General features: G+C 45.1%; 2 protein-coding genes across 2 annotated transcripts in view; both read left to right on the top strand.

The window, feature by feature from the left end:
• col4a3 (collagen, type IV, alpha 3) overlaps window positions 1-9703 on the top strand; it is a 46146-nt gene extending 36443 nt beyond the window's left edge. Inside the window, exons 45-53 of the mRNA XM_084951401.1 lie at window positions 830-902; window positions 3122-3193; window positions 3266-3391; window positions 3621-3719; window positions 5434-5646; window positions 5866-6043; window positions 6149-6266; window positions 6405-6577; window positions 9318-9703. Of these exons, the coding sequence (XP_084807527.1) occupies window positions 830-902; window positions 3122-3193; window positions 3266-3391; window positions 3621-3719; window positions 5434-5646; window positions 5866-6043; window positions 6149-6266; window positions 6405-6577; window positions 9318-9399 (1134 nt within the window). The 3' untranslated portion in view covers window positions 9400-9703. The remainder of the gene's footprint in view (window positions 1-829; window positions 903-3121; window positions 3194-3265; window positions 3392-3620; window positions 3720-5433; window positions 5647-5865; window positions 6044-6148; window positions 6267-6404; window positions 6578-9317) is intronic.
• An 8251-nt stretch (window positions 9704-17954) lies between these two features.
• Window positions 17955-20010, top strand: LOC146372798 (somatostatin-2-like). Its single transcript, XM_084951957.1, has 4 exons — window positions 17955-18392; window positions 18473-18651; window positions 19563-19768; window positions 19863-20010. Exons 1-3 carry the CDS (start codon window positions 18191-18193, stop codon window positions 19755-19757), a joined length of 576 nt encoding a protein of 191 aa, XP_084808083.1. The 5' UTR covers window positions 17955-18190; the 3' UTR covers window positions 19758-19768; window positions 19863-20010.
• The last annotated feature ends 876 nt before the right edge of the window (window positions 20011-20886 follow it).

Here is a 20886-nt window from a genome sequence, read left to right as displayed (position 1 = left end):
AAGTGCACAGAGAGAGCTGTATGACACATGTTTAACATTTTTTCAATATAATGTCCTCTGGCATCACCATGATGTCGTAAAGTTTCACAAAATCACACGCTGCATGAATACAGTTTAACATCTGTGTTAAAGCTGTTTTTAAAACTTATAGCCAGGCCAAAGGTTTCAGCCAGTTCTGTTCATGTGGGTACAGGTAATAACATACATCTTATTATGCAGCGCTTCATGGTCATAGGTCAAAGGTCAGATGTTTTTAGTATAGCCCTTTCTTCAGGGGGACCCATTCTTTATAAATTTAGACCCATTTAACGTTTCCTGGGATGTAAAGTAGATGATTTCAAATATATTTAAAAAAAAATAAAGAACCAACTGTTGCTCATCACAAAATAATTATACTAATAAATATTATAATCAATATTAACTATAGTAATGGTGAAATGTTGGGCTACTTATTACTACCCCTGGCTGCAGTGCACGCAGCCATTATAGCTGTCCATGCTAATGCCTGTTATAAATGAGGAGTTAGCTAGCTAGCATACCACATGCTTGTTTTTTGAATAGTTTATTACTCTAAATTTACATTTAATCAACAAATTAGTAGTCAGGGACACGCCCAGGACAAATGGAAACGCAGTTGGAAGTGTTCTCAGTCCACCCCATCTTTAACAGCTCACTGAGGCTGACTGTTACCAAGCAGAGACTGCCCCCATGTGGGGTTTTCTGGCACTGCACTACAAAGAATTCAAATTCAGCTTGTCTATATCAAACAGAATAAGGAGTGTTAATATGACAGTATTAAAAACCATCAGCTGCTTTTGTGGTTTTACAGGGTGCATGTGGCCCACCAGGCTCACAAGGACCCAGAGGCAGGAAGGGCGATGTAGGTGTCAGAGGACCTGTTGGTAAGGACTGAAATAATAATCACTCCACGTTTGCTGTTTGCAGCTTCACAATGCTGTTTCATGTCTGTCCTCAGGGTGTGCATACATCTATGGAATTATATTTATGTCATAACAAATGTGCAAGTAAAAAATAATTTTAGCAAATAATTTCATTTCATGGGTGCAATTAAATTCCTCGCATGTAAATGCTCAACACGTAGAACTCAGCAGCCGTGCGCACAGAGAAGTTATCTCGAAACTTCTTTTGTGATAAATGATTTGCTCTGATTATTTTTTAGCTCGTGCTTTTATTAAGACCTAAATATAATTCCACATATATCCCAGAATGAATGTGACATTAACCACAGCTGTAGGTTTTACAGCTGCCCTTTCACCAGATTAAAGTAACTGTTTAGACTTTTTCATTTTTGGATGTTTAGCCTTCCGTCTACTTTCAGTCAGTGTCCACAGTTATCATCTGGGCAAGAACAGCTTGGCAGCATAAGATGAGATCAGGTAGGATAAGATAACCTTTATTAGTCCCACACTTGGGAAATTTGTTGTGTCACAGCAGAAAGTGGACAGTGCAAAGTTACAGCAGCAAAAATTAAGAAAACACTGGAACAGGATAAGATAATAAGAATAAGATACTGTACACAATACAACAGAATAACATTGTCAGAAAACACTGTGTGGATATGAGATACTCCTGACAACCTGACATCTTCACTTTAACAAAGTTTTTCTGCTTTTTCTTCTTCTTATATTTACACGTTCAAAATAAACTCTATTCTTTTGTAATGTATGCTGTGTCTTCTGATGATGCTGCCTAAGGGAAGCATGTATAATGTAAACAGAATTGGTCCTAGCAGTCTGTTAGATATGATCCAAACCACTTTCTGTAGAAAGAACAGAAAGTTGCAGTTCCTTCTGTAGGAAGTGGGTTGTTTAAAGTCACACAACACTCGCGCACCATGAGGTGTTTTGTCTCCAATGTACGCTCTCTACACAACAAACTGCTTCTGTCACTTTACAGTTGTTAAATTGTTCGTTTGCTGATGATACCACTGTGGTAGGTCGTATCTCTGACAGCAACAAATCTGCATACCAGAATGAGGAAGAAGAGTTGGTGCATGGACACCAATCTGGCACTGATATTATTCAACTCTTAAATATGCGCTGAACATCTTGTTAATTCAGTTTATGATTCTAGAATCTGAAAGTTAAATGCACTTTAACCTCCGTGTATGTATCATGCATTTGCAAACTGAATTGAACCTCCTGCACTGCTGACTGTTCCCCTCTGGACTCTTCCTCATTGCACTGAAAAGTACTTTAAAGATCACTGCTCTACTTTTATAGGCTCGTCAGTTACATCCACCTGTATCTGGTATCATGTCTGCTGTGTGTGGATCTGTCTTGTGGTATATGCAACCACACCAAGAATAATTCAACAATCAACTGTATTGCAGAAATACTTAGGTCAGGTTCTTTCTATGCAATGACTGAAGGGTTTGGAAGGTTACAGTGTTCTGACAAACCATCCTACTTTGGCAAAACGTCCTACCGTAAGTAGTTTATGCACATTTCTGCTGTCACAGAGTAATTGCAGCACAAATTTAAGTAGGTATGATGGTTTGCCACTTAACGTTGCCCATCAGAGTGTGCTTGTAGCTCATATTCATAAAGCCAGGATGGTTTGCCACTGAATTTCGTGTTGTGTGCATACACAGACACGACGGGTAGGATGGTTTGTCAGGTAGGATGGATTCCCAGTACAACGGCACTGGTTTTAAAGGGGTTTCCAGTTACCTCCTAAGTTCAGTCCATCAGAGATTTCCCACAGACTTACGGCACATTCTGAGATATGTCCACATTATTTCTATTAAATGTAGTTAAGCTAAAAGTGATTTGTGTATCTTATAATAAACAAAATGACATCATCAGCATACGGTGATAGTTTAGTCTGTCTGATATTTCTTTAATTTCTCAGATTTAAACATACAGTCATAGCAAGAGGTTCAGCAAACAGGCCTTTTTATTTCATGCAAGCAAAGTGTGCTTCGGTTAAATGGTCAACAGAAGCTGTGGAAGAGAAAGCGCACCTTATTGTACCAAAACTCTGTCCCTTATCTATATGTGTGCTAATGCTCTCTTATATATTCATGTTATTAAAAGATCTAATATTGATATCTGAAGGTGAAGCGATTAATAGAGCTGCTCTTCGTTTGTGTTTTGAGGGATGAATGGGAACAAAGGCCCACCGGGTGGATGCGGCGTACCAGGACCTCAGGGCTGTCCTGGACAAAAAGGTAACACACAGAAACACACACCTGCATGATGACACATGTATTGTATGTAATACTGAATGTTACCTCTTGCAGGAACAAAGGGGCTAAATGTAACCAGACAGTTACTGTTGTTTCCCGGAGACAAAGGCTCACCTGGAGAGCCAGGGCCCTGTGGGGAAAAAGGATTTCCAGGTTCCCCTGGGAATCATGGCCCCAAAGGTGAGTGTGGACAAAGTTGGAGGAGATCTGCAACTTCTGGTGCCTGCAAACCCGGCCTGGTCAGTCACACTAGCTTAATTAAAAACAAAGGAATAAATCTGGGGGAACAAAGTAAACTTGTGGGGGTGTTCCATGATCCTGGAGAGTCCTGAGAGATCCAGAGGACACAAAGCTTCAGGTACGAGCAGTGAAAGTGTGAACTGAAGCAATGTTGTGTTTGTGGTTGCAGGTATGAAGGGTCACTGTGGGAACACGGGTAAAAAAGGACAAACTGGAGGCCCTGGGATAATAGGACAAAAGGGAGATGGAGGAGTACCCGGAACAAGAGGTAAGAAATGTCCGACATTAAAACTGAACACAAGTTTAATGCTAGAAATACTCAAAATGCTGCAGAGTGAATGTGAGTGTGAAGAGTTTGTGGCGTAAAACAACATTTTTCAGCAATAATTCAACTGGAAAGAATCCTGATGTTTTCTACACTGAATGGACTTTCTTGATGTTGTTGCTCTCGCTGTGGTGTTCTTTCACCCTCTGACCCTGTTACGCAGCTGTGGTTTGTGTCACTCAGTGAACTTTCACACAGTTCTTCATTGTATATGTTTTACAAATCACACATATAAGACTCGTACTTTTAAAGTCGAGCAAATCATTCATTTGAACTTCAAGACCTTGGTGGATGTAGTAGATGGTTAACATGACCCCACTCTACCGTCGGAAAGGTATTACTTCGGCGACTATTGAGAACGGTGGACGAACGGCTACGCGAGGAGCAGGTGGGTTTTAGAAGTGGAAGGTCCTGCATTGAACAAATATTCATGCTGAGATCAATTATTGAGCAGAGCCTCGAATTCCAGCAAAGGCTATGCGTGAACTTCGTTGACTTTAAAAAGGCTTTTGATAGCCTTAATCAAGACACGCTCTAGAAAATCATCAAGTCTTACGGCGTACCGTGTCTTCGACGGCTGCTCAAGATCACATATCGGGATCACGTTACCAATGAAGAAGTATATCGCCGTGCGGGAGTAGAGCCGCTCCATGTCCAAGTCACCAAGCGTCGGTTCAGATTTGCCGGTCACATCCTTCGGCTACCGGACCCGAGACCTGCCCGTGTCGCGGTTCTGTGGAACCCGAAGAATGGAAAGAGACGGCAAGGAAGACCTAAAATAACATGGAGGAGGACTTTCCTTGAAGATTTACGTTCAGTCGAACTGTCATGGGATGAAGCAACAACTGCCGCGATAGACCGAGTTCGATGGCGTTCTCTTGTCGCCCGATGCGCTGATCGGCGCGGGAGGATCTAAGTCTAAGTAAGACTCTACCCTTCTACAGCGTTTTGTCAAAATTCAGAATTAGCCGCAAACAGGAAGTCTGTGCTGGCCAAAACAGCTTAGCTGCCCTTAGCTTTCCCAGCAGATGTTCCCGAACAGTCGGAAAATCAGCCGGCTAAGTTAATGTGATGTAATGGGGAAAATCTACATCTGTGCCTCCAACCTGTTCATGTTTCAAATAGATTTTCCTCGTGCAGTGAAATACCTGCTGAGGAAACGACTCTGGCAGGAGCAGGCGAGGTTAATAGAAACTTGAAACTGCCGGTACAGGACGTACATGGATGCGGTGTGACTGTAATCAGCAGTAACAGAGGTCCCTGCAGTTAATTAATGGTGCGTCTTGTTGCTGTCGTTTATAGAAGGTGAGCGGATAAAAAACAAACCCAAAACAAATAAACGTAGTGACGTAATGGCACATTTCTCAGTCTACCTGAAGGACCTACATAGTGATCCAGACCAAGTCCAGAAACTGGTGGTGAGGTACATGTGAACGTTTCCCCTTTGAATAATCAGAGATCTGCTCTGTCTGTAAGGAGTCTTTACTCATATGTGCTCAGAGGGACAGCCACGTCCCAGAATCTTCATTTTAATCTAAGGTTTAGTAGCTTTACCACCACATACAAGGCACTAACATCTCTGCCCATGTATATACACTAAATGCTGCTGATCACTGCTGTGGTGGATCTGAGACTGCTCACTGCCTCTGTGTTTTAGGTTGTCCAGGCCCACAAGGTCCAGTTGGCTTTAAAGGTTCTCGGGGTACACCGGGTACTATGTCAGCATCACCTGAAAAGATCAGCTTCTTGTTCACCCGACACAGCCAGACAACCGACATCCCAAAATGTCCTGAAGAAACAAAACTCATATACGAGGGTTACTCGCTGCTGTTCATCAACGGCAACAGTCGAGCTCACGGACAAGACCTGGGTAATTCAAGACCCTGCTTACATTTTCTATCATTCATATGAAACATTTGAGAAGTCTGAATGCTACTTTAAAAATAATGCTTGACACTAAAAAATTGGGGGAAAAAACCTGTTAAAGTTCATGGGTGTGCCGACCTCATCCAGAGTTTGAATACTTTAAATCTGCAGCACAACTGGAGACCCAAGAGGGTTCAAATAACACGTCCTTCTCTCTCTGCAGGTACGTTAGGTAGTTGTCTGAGGCGCTTTACCACCATGCCCTTCCTGATCTGCAGCCCTGGGCAGAACTGTCTCTATGCCGCACACAACGACTTGTCCTACTGGTTGTCCACAGATAAACTGGTGGCAGAAGGGCTGCCCTTCGTCACTAACGAGTCACTGAGCAACTACATCAGCCGGTAAAACAGCCACACACTTCTGTCTCACACCAATGTTTCTCTACTCGTGAACATGTGATGCACCGGGCGACACGTGTTCACGGGGCGCTGCTTCTCGTGTCACAGGTGTTCTGTGTGTGAGGCCAGAGCTTCCACAGTGATCGCCGTCCACAGTCAGACCAGTATGATTCCCACCTGTCCCACCAACTGGGTCTCGCTCTGGACGGGTTACTCCTTTGTGATGGTAAGCTCATGTTTTCATATCTGCAGCTTTTTAAGGTACAGTAAGCAAATAAAAACAGTTCTCAAAAGCACCAAACCAGTGTTGCAGTGGATGAAGCATTGTTCTGACCTTTGACCCCAGTTGTGACTGATTCCCCAGGAAACCGGAGCAGGGGCGGAGGGGTCGGGTCAGCCTCTGGCCTCACCCGGGTCCTGTCTAGAACACTTCAGGAAGCTCCCCTTCATTGAGTGTCATGAAAGAGGAACCTGCAACTTCTACACCAACTCCTACAGCTATTGGCTGGCTGCTCTGAACCCCAGCAACATGTTCAGGTATGACACACCTTTGCTAAGGTCACTGCTGGTTTCCTTTGTGTCACCATGTTAACACACAGCTCAATGCTCCAGACTAGCCAACTGCCAAAACTCTACCTGCTGAGGACCAGATGATTTTTCTTTAAGAGTTGAAATATTGTGTATTTGTATACACCGTATTTGCGCAACACCTTCATGTGTGTACAGCCTGTTGGGATATACACGGCTCAGAATTTAAGGAACACATCAGATCACAATGGGAAAGAAGTCGTGCTGGGTAGTTCCACTGATATGGACTGGTTCATCAGTTCCTAACTTGACGGCAAGCAACTCAAAATCTCCTGCATCACAGTTTTGTTCCGTGGTAGTTAGACAACAAGAAAAAAGGCCCATGGCTGCAGCTTACCTTGTAGCCCGGTTCGCTGAGAGAGCACGGCCCTGACACCTGAATCAGAGCCGTCAATGTCCACTGTAAACTGCTTGGTGATATATAGGTAACCGGGACAGGTGCAGAGGTGAAGAGTTGTTTTAACGTGATGAAGGCTGTGTAGGCTTCAGGGAACCGCGTGAAAGGAGTTTTGTTGAAGCTAAGGTGAGCAAGAGGTGCGGTTATCTGACTGTAGTTTCTGATGAATTAGCGTTAGAGGTTGGCAAATCTGAGAAAACATTGCAGATGCTTTCGAGACATGGGACAGACAGATTGTACGTCTTCACCTTACCTCCTGCCAAAGTTTAACCCAGGAAGGTGACAGATGGAGAGTGAAACTCAAATTCTTCTGTCTTCATGTATTGGCAGCTCTCTAGAAGACCAGTAGGACACTTCAAACATGGATCTGACGTGTCTTGAGGATATTATCCTGATCTTTTCCACCCAACAAACATGTTAAAAAAAATCCCTCAATATGTCATTAATGAGGGTCTGGAAAACCACGGGAGCATTGGTGAGGCCCAAGGGCATCACCAAGTACTCAAAGTGTCCGAATGGTATATTAAATGCTTCCATTCATCCGCCTCCCTGACACAAATGAGGCGATGAGGATTCCAGAGAGTTCATGAAAATAGTGTCCCTGTGGACGGTTAATGGGAGGTAATCGCTACTAGTTTTTGAAGGTCATTCAGTGCTCTTTAATCAATGCACGGTCATAGTGTCTTGTCTTTCTTGGGAACGAAAAGGGAACCAGAACATACTTGGTTTGAGGGATGGATGATGCCGGCAGCTAACAACTCACCAATGTAACCCTCAGCTGAAAGGGAGGCAATGGAGAGGTGGCTTGAGGGTATCGGAGCTCTGGAGAGAAGGTCAGCACAACCATAGCGCCTGTGAGGAGGATGCGACAGGCTTGATCTTTATTGAAAACTTCTTGAAGGTTGTGTTACTCAGTGGGAATGGAGGACAGATGGTGAATCGGATGGTGAGGGAAATTGGAAGGTAGCGCCGATCTTCACCAGACTGAACAGACTCCAGCTTGCGACCTCATCACTGGGCCAGTCTATATGTGTTTCTTTAGCCATGGATAGCTGAAGATCAGAGGGGTCTCAGGGGGAAGCAGAAGTGTGGAATGAAAGAGTCTCTGCGATTACCAAATAAAACTAAGTGGACTGGTTCCACTTGATGAGTGATCAAGGTTAAACTTTGGTTATTGAGAACAGTTGCAGGAATGGGAGGTTGAAGAGGAACCAGTGGGAGAGCTGGTTGTTTGTTCAAATTTCAGGAAGAGGCCAGGGTGAAAGGAAAAGTATGCTTCAGCCCATGCCAGTGCGTTTCCTCTCAGCTGTCCAACAAAACAGGAGTTTCAAAGCATCGACCGAAAACAAGCGAGCACTGTAACAAATCCTCCACACACCAACCCAACTCACCCAGAGACAGCGTTGTGGAAAATGGGCTTGACAGGGGGAAAAGGCGGAGCAGCCCCTATGGTGGCGGTGGATGGAGAAGGATAGGTAGGTGCGCGTGGCTGACTAGGACCGGGAGTGCCTTCAGAACAGAAACTACAGTTTGTGGATAGAAATTTTACACTGATTACTTAAAAACTTAAAGTCAGGACATGTTGACCGAACCACGACTGCCTGCTTAGCGATTGCCGTCTGAATTGGGTCCATTTCTTCAGCCAGTTCATACTTTCAAGGTCAGAAGGATCCAAGTGCAGACACAACACAGAGCAGTAATAAGATTTCCCAAGTTTGAATGAAAATGCAGAATAACCAATGGCGAGACGTGAAGACGTGGCGGGGGAATCTCTGACGAGGAAACGCTGAAAACAGAAGAAGAGCGAAGCGGTAGTGGAAAGATCCTGGTTATTGATCTGTAGCTTTAGGTGGAGACATAAAGCTGTGGAGGGAGGGTGGGGTAGCCGGGTGGGCGTCCAAGTGGCGAGTGAGTGAGTGGAATTCCAGCCTTGTATTCCAGTAATCCAGAGGATTATGACAGGCAGGAGAAACAGGTCAGTCGTTCAAATCCAGGAGAGCGAGTCACAAAATGAAGCTGAGTGTTGACCGTGGATGCCGTGTCCAGAATACGGAGTTGTGAACGAGTCACGTGGTGACTTGACGAGATTGCTGTGGGACATGAGGTTAAGAAACAAGAAGTTACGAGGCCTGGTTATCACCATGGCGATCTGGTGAAGAGCTGATGGCAGTGCCGGTCTTAAGTATGGTCCTGCTGATTGCCAGAGATGGCTCCGCCCCCAAAGGGCTGGGCTTTGACAGAAAAACATCATTACACTGACTACTTCCTGTTTGTATTTCTGTCTCTGTGCAGTCGACCGCAGCTCTGGAGAGACTCGGGACTCCTTCCAGGTAACCGGATCAGCCGCTGCCGCGTCTGCATGAACCAGATATAATTTACTGCTACGCCTTCTGCTGGTGCTGCTGCTGTAAATACGACTGCTGTTCACATCACTACTGAGTCATACTACTGATAATAATAATGACTATTAATATTTTAAAATATATGATAATATATTATACCATAATAGTTGTGCTGATGTTGTCTGTGCAGCGCTGTGCTCAGAGAGGCTCCCCCTGCTTTCTCATGTTCAGGCAGAGCTTGGCTGTTTATACTTTCATGCTGTTTAAGAAAAAAAGCAGATTCTTTGGGTGAATTTTGTGAACTTTATTCTGTTTAATAAAAAATGTTTTCTAGAAGTCTCCTGTGAGCCGTCCTGTTTATGCACTTTCTCACCACATGCACTATATGCAATACTCCTTCACCTGTTCATTCAAGCGCTTTTTTCTGTTTAACATCACACTGGTGGATCAGAGAGATTCAGTATCTTGCCCGAGGATACTTTGGCATGCAGACTGGACCCGCTCTACCTCCTGAGCTGCAGCCATCACTGCGAACTTTGCAAAAACCTGTCAGCATCTTTAGACGTCGCTCTGACTTTAAACATGAAGATTGATAGTTTAAAATAAAGAAACATGTCTGACTTTCTCAAACTGTGAGAGAGGCAGACGCTGCTTCCTCAGATGTTTTGGTGTCGACATGACATTATCACAGAGCCGCTGCAGATGTGCGGAGGCCGTCTGAGTGCAGTGAACTCATCCTCATTCTGACTGAGCATTGAGACATCGAGCTCAGCAACAGCACTCGGGTGGTGTTTCGACGATGCCCCCACACCATCGCACCAGCAGCAGCGTGAGCTGGTGACACGGCCGGGTGCATCCACGCCGTTTCCTCCAAACTCTGAGCCGATCACCTGAACGTTGCAGCAGAAATCGAGACTCGTCAGTCCAGGAAACGTTTTCTGACCGCCTGTGTGACAGCAGTGGCCTTGTGCTTCAGCTTCGACATGTTGTGCAGGGATGAAGCAGTTACTTATCTCACCTTTGAGGGTGAGAAAAGATCCCAGTGGAGACGATGTGGGCTCACCAGAGCAGCTCTCTTTGTCTCAGCCAATCGAGACAGAGGCTGCAAATACGTTCTTCATGATGATCGGTCCCACCTCAGATTCCACCGCTAGTAGCACGCTTGTTGTTGTGGAAATAAAGTGAGGTGCACACCACCGGGCTGAGAACACACATGAAGTTTCCTCCACAGGTTGGTGGCAGCTGTGCCCGTCATACAGTAAGAACTAAAAATACTAAAAGTTTTACAAACAATAAAAACTAACGTGATGTGAGATTAGAAAATACTGAACTACAGCAGCTGATACACACACAGCCCCAGTCTTTGCACTGCAGGTCCAAACACCTGCACAGCGTAACAGCTGCGACGCATCAGATCTGCTCTGAAAGCACGACAGATGGGAGGATTTGGGCTCTTTAACATGTGTTTGGTGGAAGAATACTCTCTGCTTGGCACAGCATGCATCACTGTCAAACGCCACAGTCCTTTAAATCCTCCCATTTTGCTGAGAAAAGGTGAAAACGACCTGATCTTTCAGCTTTAAATCCTGTTTGGGAAGTCCAAACTAGCACCTCAGAGAAGTGACGTTTGGAGGAAAACTCAGATACCAGGTGCTGATGGACTCAGCAGCAGTAAGGTGTGACGGACTCTCTCTGTGCCTCAGTGTGAAAAGGCAAACCGAACCAGGCATGAAGAAGGCTAATGCATGGTCTCACTGTGTCCAGTGTCAGCTGTGCCCAGACTGACGCTGCTGAGGGTTGTTATTCAGCATACGCCTGACTCGTCCTCACCTCCCGACTCTATAAATATTCGAGGCTTACAGTCTGTCAGAAACATGCAGGCTGCAGTCGTGCTGTTTGACCTGTAAAGACGTTTGTGCCTCTTGGTTTATTTTGCATTTCCACAACAGTGCAGTCCTGATGAATTGGACCGTCAAAAGTCCTCCAGCGGTCTGAAGTTTGAAGCCTAATCTTAAAAGTAGAGATAGTGTCTGTCTCCTGAATCCAAACTGGAAGCTGGTTCCACAGAAGAGGGGCCTGAAAACTGAAGGCTCTGCCTCCCATTCTACTTTTAAATACTCTAGGAACAACAAGTAGGCCTGCAGAGCGAGAGCGAAGTGCTCTGATGGGTCTTTACTTTACAAATGGTGTCAGGGTGTCGGAGAAGTTTTGTGTCTCTTGGGGGTTTTCTAAAAATTGTCTGCATGAAAGAAACACGTAACCGATGTCCCAGCACTGATTAATGAACTTGTTTTGTCTGATATTTGTGTGGCTGCAGGACGCTGTGAGCGGCCCTCTAATGCATTTTCATATCTAAAGATTAGCGCAGCAGATAAGTGATTTCTCTTATTAATGTTGCTCAGTGTTCGGAAACAACAAGACGACTCATGAAATTTCATTTTAAAGCTTAAATCTGAGGCGTTGGCGGTCGGCGGTCAAGTCGGTTAACGTTCCCGCTCACGCTGAGGGCGTGATGTGAGCGCTCGGGTCCAAATTAAAGTGTTTTGCTGTAATCGTTGTGTTTGTGACTTCACACAGTGACTCAGGGTGGAAACAAAAACATCACAGGGGGGAGCGTGATGTCATCGCTTTCCATCGTGTGTGTGTGTGTTCATGCCAGCGGCTCCTTAGCAATGGCCGTTTGCTGTTAATGTGTTGCCACGGCAACCGGCAGCTGATAATGCGTTGTTCATTATCCTCCAGAGAAGATGATGAAGACGAAGACGGTGAAGGAGAAAATGTGCGTGGAGCCCAGAATCACAGATTGATCTCAGATTTGTCGGATCTTCCTGTGACGATCCAGAGCACAGGAGGAAGGTTCATCAAAATGAAACTGACTCTTGTAGACAAAATCACAATATGATGGGAAAATAGATCTCAGCGACTGTGTGGAAGGACGTGCACATAGTCAGCATCAGCTCCTCAGCGATGTGGAAGTGCAACAGCAGAAGGACAAGCAGCAACATATCAGACGTGTCCTTCTGAAAAAGATAAAAGCAAGAAAGTAAAATCTAAGTGAACTTTTGTTCAATTAGAACAAACGTTTTCCGTTCTAAATGAACGTGCTCGGCTCAGATCAGTCATCTGGAACATGAACAGAGCAAAGGGAGAACTTTTAAAAATCGCAGGTTTCTGTTGCCTGCTCTGGTTAAAGTGGGATTCAGCAGGTGCAGGAACCCTGAAATGAGCTGATGTGATGTTCGTCCTCTGTTCATGCTGTCTTTCTACACAGCTGAAGGTGGAGTTCAGTCAGTGAATCTCTGCTACACTTGGTGTAAACTAACTGTGACCATGAAACCAGGCCACTGTGCAGCAAGCGAACCTGTTTATCCTGCGCTAACCTGCAGAGGGTTTTCATGCAGCCTTTAAATATCACAGGTAGCCTGCATCAGTTCGATTAGCAGCAGCTTTCACAACATGAAGAAACATAATGTGACATGTACAGATTTAAAACAAGAGGACTTACATGTCTTTGAAGCGAGCGAAGCTAACGTTCACCTTCCACCTTCCTGTTAAATCAGCAGCTGGACCTTTAGCTGCAACTCACCGTGAGACAAACTGCACACACACAAGCTGCGTCTCAGTGCATGGGCTGCATCCTCCTGAGGACCCGGGCCGAGAAGACTGAGAAGGCCGGAAGTGAGCGGCTGTGAAATTGGACGGTCTAACCTTCTGATCTGCGTCACCGCTGTCTAAATATAACAGGACACCGGAGTAAACTCTCGACCAGCTCACACTTATGATAATCAGTTAAGTCTGTTTGACGTTTATTCAGCTGTGTGAAAACTAGAACTTTAATCTCAGCCAAACAGATTCACTCAGGAACAAATCAAACACTGAAAGAAGCCAAACGATAACAGTTTTAAGTTATCTGAGTGACTTATAAGTCTGAAAACGACGTGCCGGGAGTTCGCTGTTCTCGCCCGGTCAGCTATCGAGCTGGTGGGTAACAGACGTCTCTGAAAACATCGGAGCGCTTTTGCAAACATGTGATGTCCTGATAAATCTGCAGATATTTGAAGTTTACACAGCTACATCCTCGCCTGAAACTATCTTAAAAATGTATTTTGCGACACAGAAAGAGTAATAAGAGTAATATTAAAACTAAGTAGCGGCCGACATCGTTGGAAACTGGAATTGGCTGGGCCGCGCTATGAATTCTGGGATATGGTGGGCCACGAAGGACACACCCGACCCATCCTTCAAATTCAGGGAAATGAAGGACGCATTGATATCGTCGTGTTGGTGTTGTTCCCAGATCAACATAGTAAATGTTGTTCCAGGATCAACACCAACACGATGACATCAGATCATCCATTTTGCACAGCCTTTGTCGCCTCGCTGTGACGTTATCGGCCTACAGCCCATGAACTGTGACAAACCTGCAGACACCTGCACTCCTTGTGGCCCATTTTAACCTGACTATAAATGATGCCTACAGTTTTGCCTCTTTTATCTCTTTTCGTGACTTAAATGTTGGTAATTATGACCCATTAGGACTGCCTTTGCTGCGTTACTGTTTAGGCTTGAAGGTGCACAGTTGATGTGAAATAATAACTTCCCTCAAATGTGTTAAAGTAACGAGCCTGTTTTTAAAATGTGAGGAGTAGAAAGTTCAGATATTTGTGTTAAAAAGTAGTAAAAGTAAAAAGTAGTAAAAAAATACTCCAGTAAAGTACAGATACCGGAAAAATTCTACTTAAGTACAATAAATAAGTAAGAATGCAGACATTGATGTGCTTTATTAATTTTTAAAAATAATTTCCTGAATGTGTCGTATTAATGTTCTTTGTTAAAATAATCCTATTTGTTCCAGTCTCCTCTGCTGAGGGTGGAAACAGAAACCTGTCTAACCTCCATCCACACAAAGAAAATACTGTGGCAATAAATTCTCAGTGATTCGGTCTTTCCATCAAAAGTCTGCCAGCTTTTAAAACCATCTCTGATTGACACAAGAATACAAAAATAAATAAAAAGACACATTTTATGGTCCAACAGTTGAAGCCTGATCTTGAAAGTAGAGATAGTGTCTGTCTCCTGAATCCAAACTGGAAGCTGGTTCCACAGAAGAGGGGCCTGAAAGCTGAAGCCTCTGCCTCCCATTCTGCTTTTAAATAGAGTCAGAACAGGGTGGGGGACACGTGCCCACATTATGTTCATGGCATGAGAAGATGAGAGCTTTTAATCCCAGGGTGCGTTCTTCATTCTCAGCTCACTACAGGTTTCCCATCCTCAGAAACAGCACAGCTACATAGAAGTTAAGACTCACTAACACTATTAACTAACATGAGCTGTGAGCTCAGTTTCATGATCGTTAACATGCAAATCGTTGTTGCTAAGATCAGCAGCTGTGAGTGCAGAGAGCCAGGGAAAGACTGCGATCGCAGCGTTGTCAGACAGCGAAGGCGCTCCTGAGGCTCGAAGCAGCGCTCGTTCCTGAGAGGAAGCTCCAAGAACTATGTATGATTCGCACGCTAGTTTGGTGCAAGTGTCCATCGCTACACAACTGTTCAGCTTACAAGGTTGGGGAAACGCAGCGGACTCTGAGGATAAGTGATGAACTCTCCCACTGAAAACATTCCGTCAACTTTATTGGATCTTCTGGATTTTTGAGCATCAGGACAACTAATGCTGGACAACAGCAAAGTGTGTAGGTGCGATCGTGGCTCAAGAGTTGGCAGTTCGTCTTGTAACCGGAAACCATTATTATTAGGTACATCACACACAGATACTAATAAGTAAGAAGAAATACCTGTACAGTAACCTCACAGCAGCCATATTATTGGTCAGGTGATCCCTTCCACTGCCGATGTGGCAACAACAGAGCCGTTTCCCCTCCTTGTGAAACGTGTGTGAACCATCCAAAAATCACGACCTACCTCTGTTTCTATCATTGTGTCGTATCCCACCTTTACGTGTTGTCTCGGTGTGATCCGGCTGAGCCAGAGCACAAGCACGCTCTGCAGACACTTTAAATAACTTTAAACTGTTGTTGACTCTGTCATATTTTGTGTTCTGTTTTTTGTTTAAAAGCCAATAACAACACTACAAAACTCTCCACACCTGTACAAGCGCGGCTGCTGTGAGCAGAGGAGGCTGAAGGGAAAGCAGAAGTAACCTGTTAAACGTCCTGTGAGTGTTTGTGTCATTCAGGCCTGAGAATGTGAGTTTGTCCTCAGCGAAACGAGGCGCCGCAGTAAAAATGTCAGAGCACTGTGGAGTGATAATCAGCTGCAAAAGGTCCCACAGCAGAGAGAGGTCAGAGGTCACAGAGGAACAATGAGGGGAGCTGCAGTGTTTGTGCAGATAATCCATCCCGCAGCACCAGATTGGATCAGGCTGGATTGGATAGCCTTTATTGTCCTCGAGGGACAATTGAGTTACAAACTGTGGTGACCAGCCAGCGAGATAGCATTAAACAAATGAAAGACACAGACACGGGAACTTGGTGGGTGTCTGCACTCATACGTTGGATCTAGCTTGTTCCGGCGCATCCCACAGATACTCGATCAGATTGGGATCTTGGACGTCTAGAGGCAGAGTTGGCCTCTTTGTTGTTTCTGGAGTGGTTTTAGCAGAATGGCGGCCTCTGATGGGGGAGACTGCTGGGATTTTGTAGATGTCATCAATAAAACTGTCAAATAATAATGTGGGTGCAAAAGAAAACATGTAACACTGCTCCTGATTCACTCATTCATCCTTCAATTTGCAACTCAAATGTACTTAAATAGCACAAAATCACAGCAGGTGTTTGATACTGTAAGGTGAAAACTCTACAGTAATACAGAGAAACCCCAACAACCAGACCACCCCCAGTGAGCAAGCACTTGGCAACAGTGGGAAGGAAAAACTCCCTTTTAACAGGAAGAACCAGGTTTGGGGTGGAGTGAGGAGGAGCTGCTTTATTTCTTTTCTTTTGTAAAGCGTCCTTGGGTTAAAGGAACTGCAGAAATCAAAGGCCCTGTCTCAGTATGCGTACTTGTGCGTACTTGCGTTCTCGTGTACTCGTGATACGTCATCAGTCTGAGACCAAGTACTGTTCCAATTCAAAGTACGCATCAAGCCGAGAACGCGAAAAAGTCCCGGATGTGTTCTCGCTCCGCCCGTTTTATCGAGCATGCATCGGTGGTGACTTGTGTGGACCTGGTACAGCTAAATATCCCAGAATGCATTTCGTCCAAAACTCAAACGCGGCAATGGCGGACGAGCGGGGCTAAAAACTTTTAAATATTACTATTTCTGGGTCACAAAATACACTTTTAAGTTATTTTCAAGCGAGAAAGTAGCTGTGCAAACTTCAAATATCTGCTCGATTTATTAAGATATCATATATTTCCAAACGTGTTCAGATGTTTTCGGAGACGTCTGTGACCCGCCAGCTCCATAGCAGACAGCGAGGTCGAGGATCACTAAAGCCGGCGAGAACAGCGGACTCCTGGCTCATCGTTTTCAACCCCCCCGCGGTCTTTTCGCTACTCAGGTTAAACAAACCCCAGCAGCTGTCTATTGTATTGAGTGTCCACTAAAATTAAAATAAAAGCGTTCTAACATCTCACCTGCTTGTTTTTATTAAGGTATGTACACGTATATACATGTACGCTATTTTTATTAATAGAGATTTCACTACTGAGGTTAAACATGATATATAAGTAAATTAGATAACTTCTGAATGTTAAGTTTGGTTTATTTCAGTGTTTTATTTGTTCCTGAGTAAATCGGTTTGGCTGTGATTAAAGTTAAGCTTCATAACATATTACTCAGTTAAATTAAGAGGGCAGTAAAAACTCCGGACCTGTGACATCATCAAGTACGCTGGTAATCCAATTGTACAAATCGCAAGTCCGTACTCGCGTTCTCGGCGAGTCCGTACTCGCGTACTTGAGAATTGAGAAAGGGCCAAAGTTTCTGTTATTATTATGACTACAAAGATGGCCGTCTGAAAACAGCTTCAGCCATTCTGAAACTTGAAAGTAGAACACTAGTCATCAAATTCAGTTCACCCAGGTTTTATTTATCTGGAGTGATGTCATCAGTTTTACTTAAATTCTTAACAAAGAGGCAGAGGGGTCACTGCTAACCTGGTGCTGGTTAGATCCACTTTACTGTAGCATTAGCCAAACTGCTAACAACTCACCCAAACAGCAGGAAGAAAAACTTCTTTCCTTTTTTTTGTTCTGCTCATTAAACTGGACAGACTGGCTGGATTTAGCACACAAATAAATATTTGAAAGTGTAAAATGTGAACATTTAATGCTCGTGCTTTTATTCCCCTGAGGAAGATCGGTTGTGTTCCTCCTGAAATATAAGATCAGGATCTGTTCTCGTGGCGTGTGCATCGTGAAGAGCTGCGCTGCTTATTGCGAGCCGTTATCTAAAGTGCTTCCACTGAAGTTGGACTTGAATCGAGTGTTATTTTACGCTCTGCTGGGACTGCGTTGAGTCATCCGTGTTGGTGGGATTCCCTGATGTCATTTCCACTCTGTCTCCCTGCAGAAGAACATTTGAAAGCAGCACAAAGTGTTTTTCCACAGTATAAAAGTCGTGTTTGTTCTGACTAAATGTTGAGTGGGCGACTCTCTGCTGCTGCCTCTTTGTTTAATGGAGATATCAGCGAGTGCTAATGAAGTCTGCTAATCCTCTGAACGCTCTGTTAATTCCTGTCCTCTTCAGCCCGACGTTCCGCTGTTGTATTTGTCGGAGATGAGCGGCGGCAGCTGCGGCGCGCTGCTGCTGATAGGTTTATTGTTTTATTGCTCGGCTTCCATTTAAAGTCAATAAGGATTAATGGACTTTTGTTTAACTTGTAAGTCAGAGTTCCTTCATCACCTTGCAGCTCGTCGGCTGTCAATCAGCCACGCGGCATCATGTGACCCACAGGAGGAGGAGCACCAGGCTTCAAAAGGGCAGCACCCACAGCACCAGGACCAGAGAGAGCCAAGAACCAGAACCAGCACCAGGACCAGCAGAAGAAACCAGACCAGCACCAGTAGGAGCTTCTCCTTCTCCTCTGCTGTTTTTCTTGGTTCTTTTCCTCTTTCTTCTCATCTTCTTCTTGCTCTCCTCCAGGTATGCAGTGTGTACGTTGTCCCACCATTTTGGTTCTCATGGCACTGGTTCTGTGCAGTACCGGAGTTTCCTCTCAGCCAGACAGAGACCAGCTGCAGGACCCGGACCTGGAGCTGGAGCTGGAGCTGCGCAATCATCGGCTGCTGCAACGACCTCGCAGCGCAGGGTTCCTGTCACAGGTGAGACCGAGCACCCTGACAGCTCGCAGCATCGTTTTAGTGCGCCATTACTTTGAAGGAACAGTGGGGAAACGGCTCCCTTCAGATTAAAGCGTCACGATGATAAGGCTCTGTTAGTGAGATGCTTTATTATCTCTGGAGCCAGGCTAGCTGTCTCCCTCTTATTCAACATGTTTTTATGCTAAGCAAAGCTCACAAGGTAGCAGAAAAGACAGTTAGAGGGCTCCAAGTATTTCTTCAAAGTTCTGCTTCAGCTCCATATTTCTGTTCTTTAACTCTGCCAGAGCAGCTTTGCATGATTCACAGCTCAGAATAATCCTTCTTTATCTGATCCAGGGCATTGGTGCAGCTCCTCCCCCTTTCCCATCTGCCTTCATTGAATCCAACTCTGATTGGCTGCTGAATGTGTGGGTGGGACTTATGTTTGCCGAGATGATTATATCAGGATATTTGCTCTCCGTGACATCATAGAGACACAAAAGTGGAAAAAACAAAAATACAAACAAAAAGTGATTTACAATAGAAGCCGAGTTACCTCGTTTCCTTCTTCTGCAGTTAAAACTGGACAGTTTGTTTCTTCTTATGATTTCTTGCTCTTTTCATCCACACTAATGTTTTGAAACAGCAGGTCAGTTCAGATCAAATGTGTCTTCTTGGGAAGATCCCAGAAAAACTTGGTGCAGTTCCAAGTTGCTCTAAACAGTTCTGAGCTCTTCTGTTTGGTTACTATTAGTTGTGTCCTAATGAATCATTAGGCTGAATCATTCTGACCTGCTCTAAACTCGTTCATCGCTGTTGCCAAACTCCCAGGTGTACCACGTGGTTCCAAAAAAGTGATCTAAACTGTTCTAGCTGCTCTTAGCTGTGCTAAAGGGTCTGCTTTGGTGCTAAACTGGTTTCTGGACCCTCAGGAGTGGAGTAAACGTGCGGTGGAGGACCTGCTCGCTCAGATGTCTCTGCCTGAGGCCGACGTCCAGCGGGAAGCTGAGGCAACAGGAGGGAGGATGAACCTGGAGCGGTCTGCCGACCAACCCAACAGCATACCCCCCCGCGAACGCAAGGCCGGCTGCAAGAACTTCTACTGGAAGGGCCTCACTTCCTGTTAAAGCCCCCCCAGGTACGTGACCACCTGCTTAAGCTACACCTACAAACTATACCAGTTAACCTAGATACCAACCTGCTGTCTCACCTGTCTTCTTTTTTGCTTCCAGATGAGGCCACGCCTTCCTAAGACCAGTGGACCGATCCCCTATCACCTGGCCTTCACCTGAGAGATTGGATGGACCAATCAGCAGCTGTCTGGCTGCATCATACCGGAATAATTAATGTAATTATCAAATAAAGAGAGAAATCTGTGAAGTCTGTGTCCCCGCCTCCTCTGTCTGTCTGAACTGTGAACACACATCCAGCTGTGCAGCAGCTGTTAGCATCCTGACAACAGACTCCTGCATGCGTGACCGGGAGGAGCAGTGGGAGCACTGGGAGTGATCGGTGTGTTTGTGTGGAAACAGCAGCAGGCCTTAGTGTTTGAACAGAGAGCGAGAGGGGTGAGTCTAATTAACCTTAAATGGAGAGCAGCGAGAGAGAGCAAATATTGGCTGAAGACATTAAACGGTTGAGAGAGAGTCGGAGTCATTACAGGCAGACACTTTAGTCCATTAAAGGGCACAACATCACTCACACACATCTTTGAAAGCTTCACACTAATGTGCACACTCAAGCCCCGCCCTCTTCCTGAACATAAGCCACCGATTGGCTGCCGGCTGCTGTGCAGCAGCGTGTTCGTGTTTCACTTTAGGAGAACGAATACGTCCGCTGTTATTTCAGCGTCTTATTGATAAGCAGCGTCTTATCAGCGACACTGATCTGAGGCAAGGTCACGTCAGCAGAGCGAGGGTCACATTTACAGCTCGACCTGGCCTTTAATTATTAAACCGAACGTGACGACCACATGAAAGAGCGAACGCTCTCACTACGACGTACTGACGTCTGTCCAACCTCCTTACAGCTGCAAACAAACTCGATATGTTGAACTGACAGCCTGCAGGTCGTTTGCTCTTCTTCACTGCAGTAAAATAAGAGCACAAAGATAAGAGGAGGATGCAGGACAGGACGACCTGCTGCACACGGCGAGCTGTGGGGCCATGTTTCTGATCCATAGACCTCGTGCTGCGAGGCCACTGTGGCACGTCTGCCGTGCTGAGGTAACTTTCAGGTTGTTTCACCATAACACAT

Source organism: Perissodus microlepis, chromosome 14 (genome assembly GCF_051167445.1).
Source record: "Perissodus microlepis isolate ML-2025 ecotype Zambia chromosome 14, ASM5116744v1, whole genome shotgun sequence".
Taxonomy (NCBI): Eukaryota; Metazoa; Chordata; class Actinopteri; order Cichliformes; family Cichlidae; genus Perissodus; species Perissodus microlepis.
The sequence above is the reverse complement of the archived record's forward strand: the minus strand, read 5'-3'. Positions and strand labels throughout refer to the sequence as shown.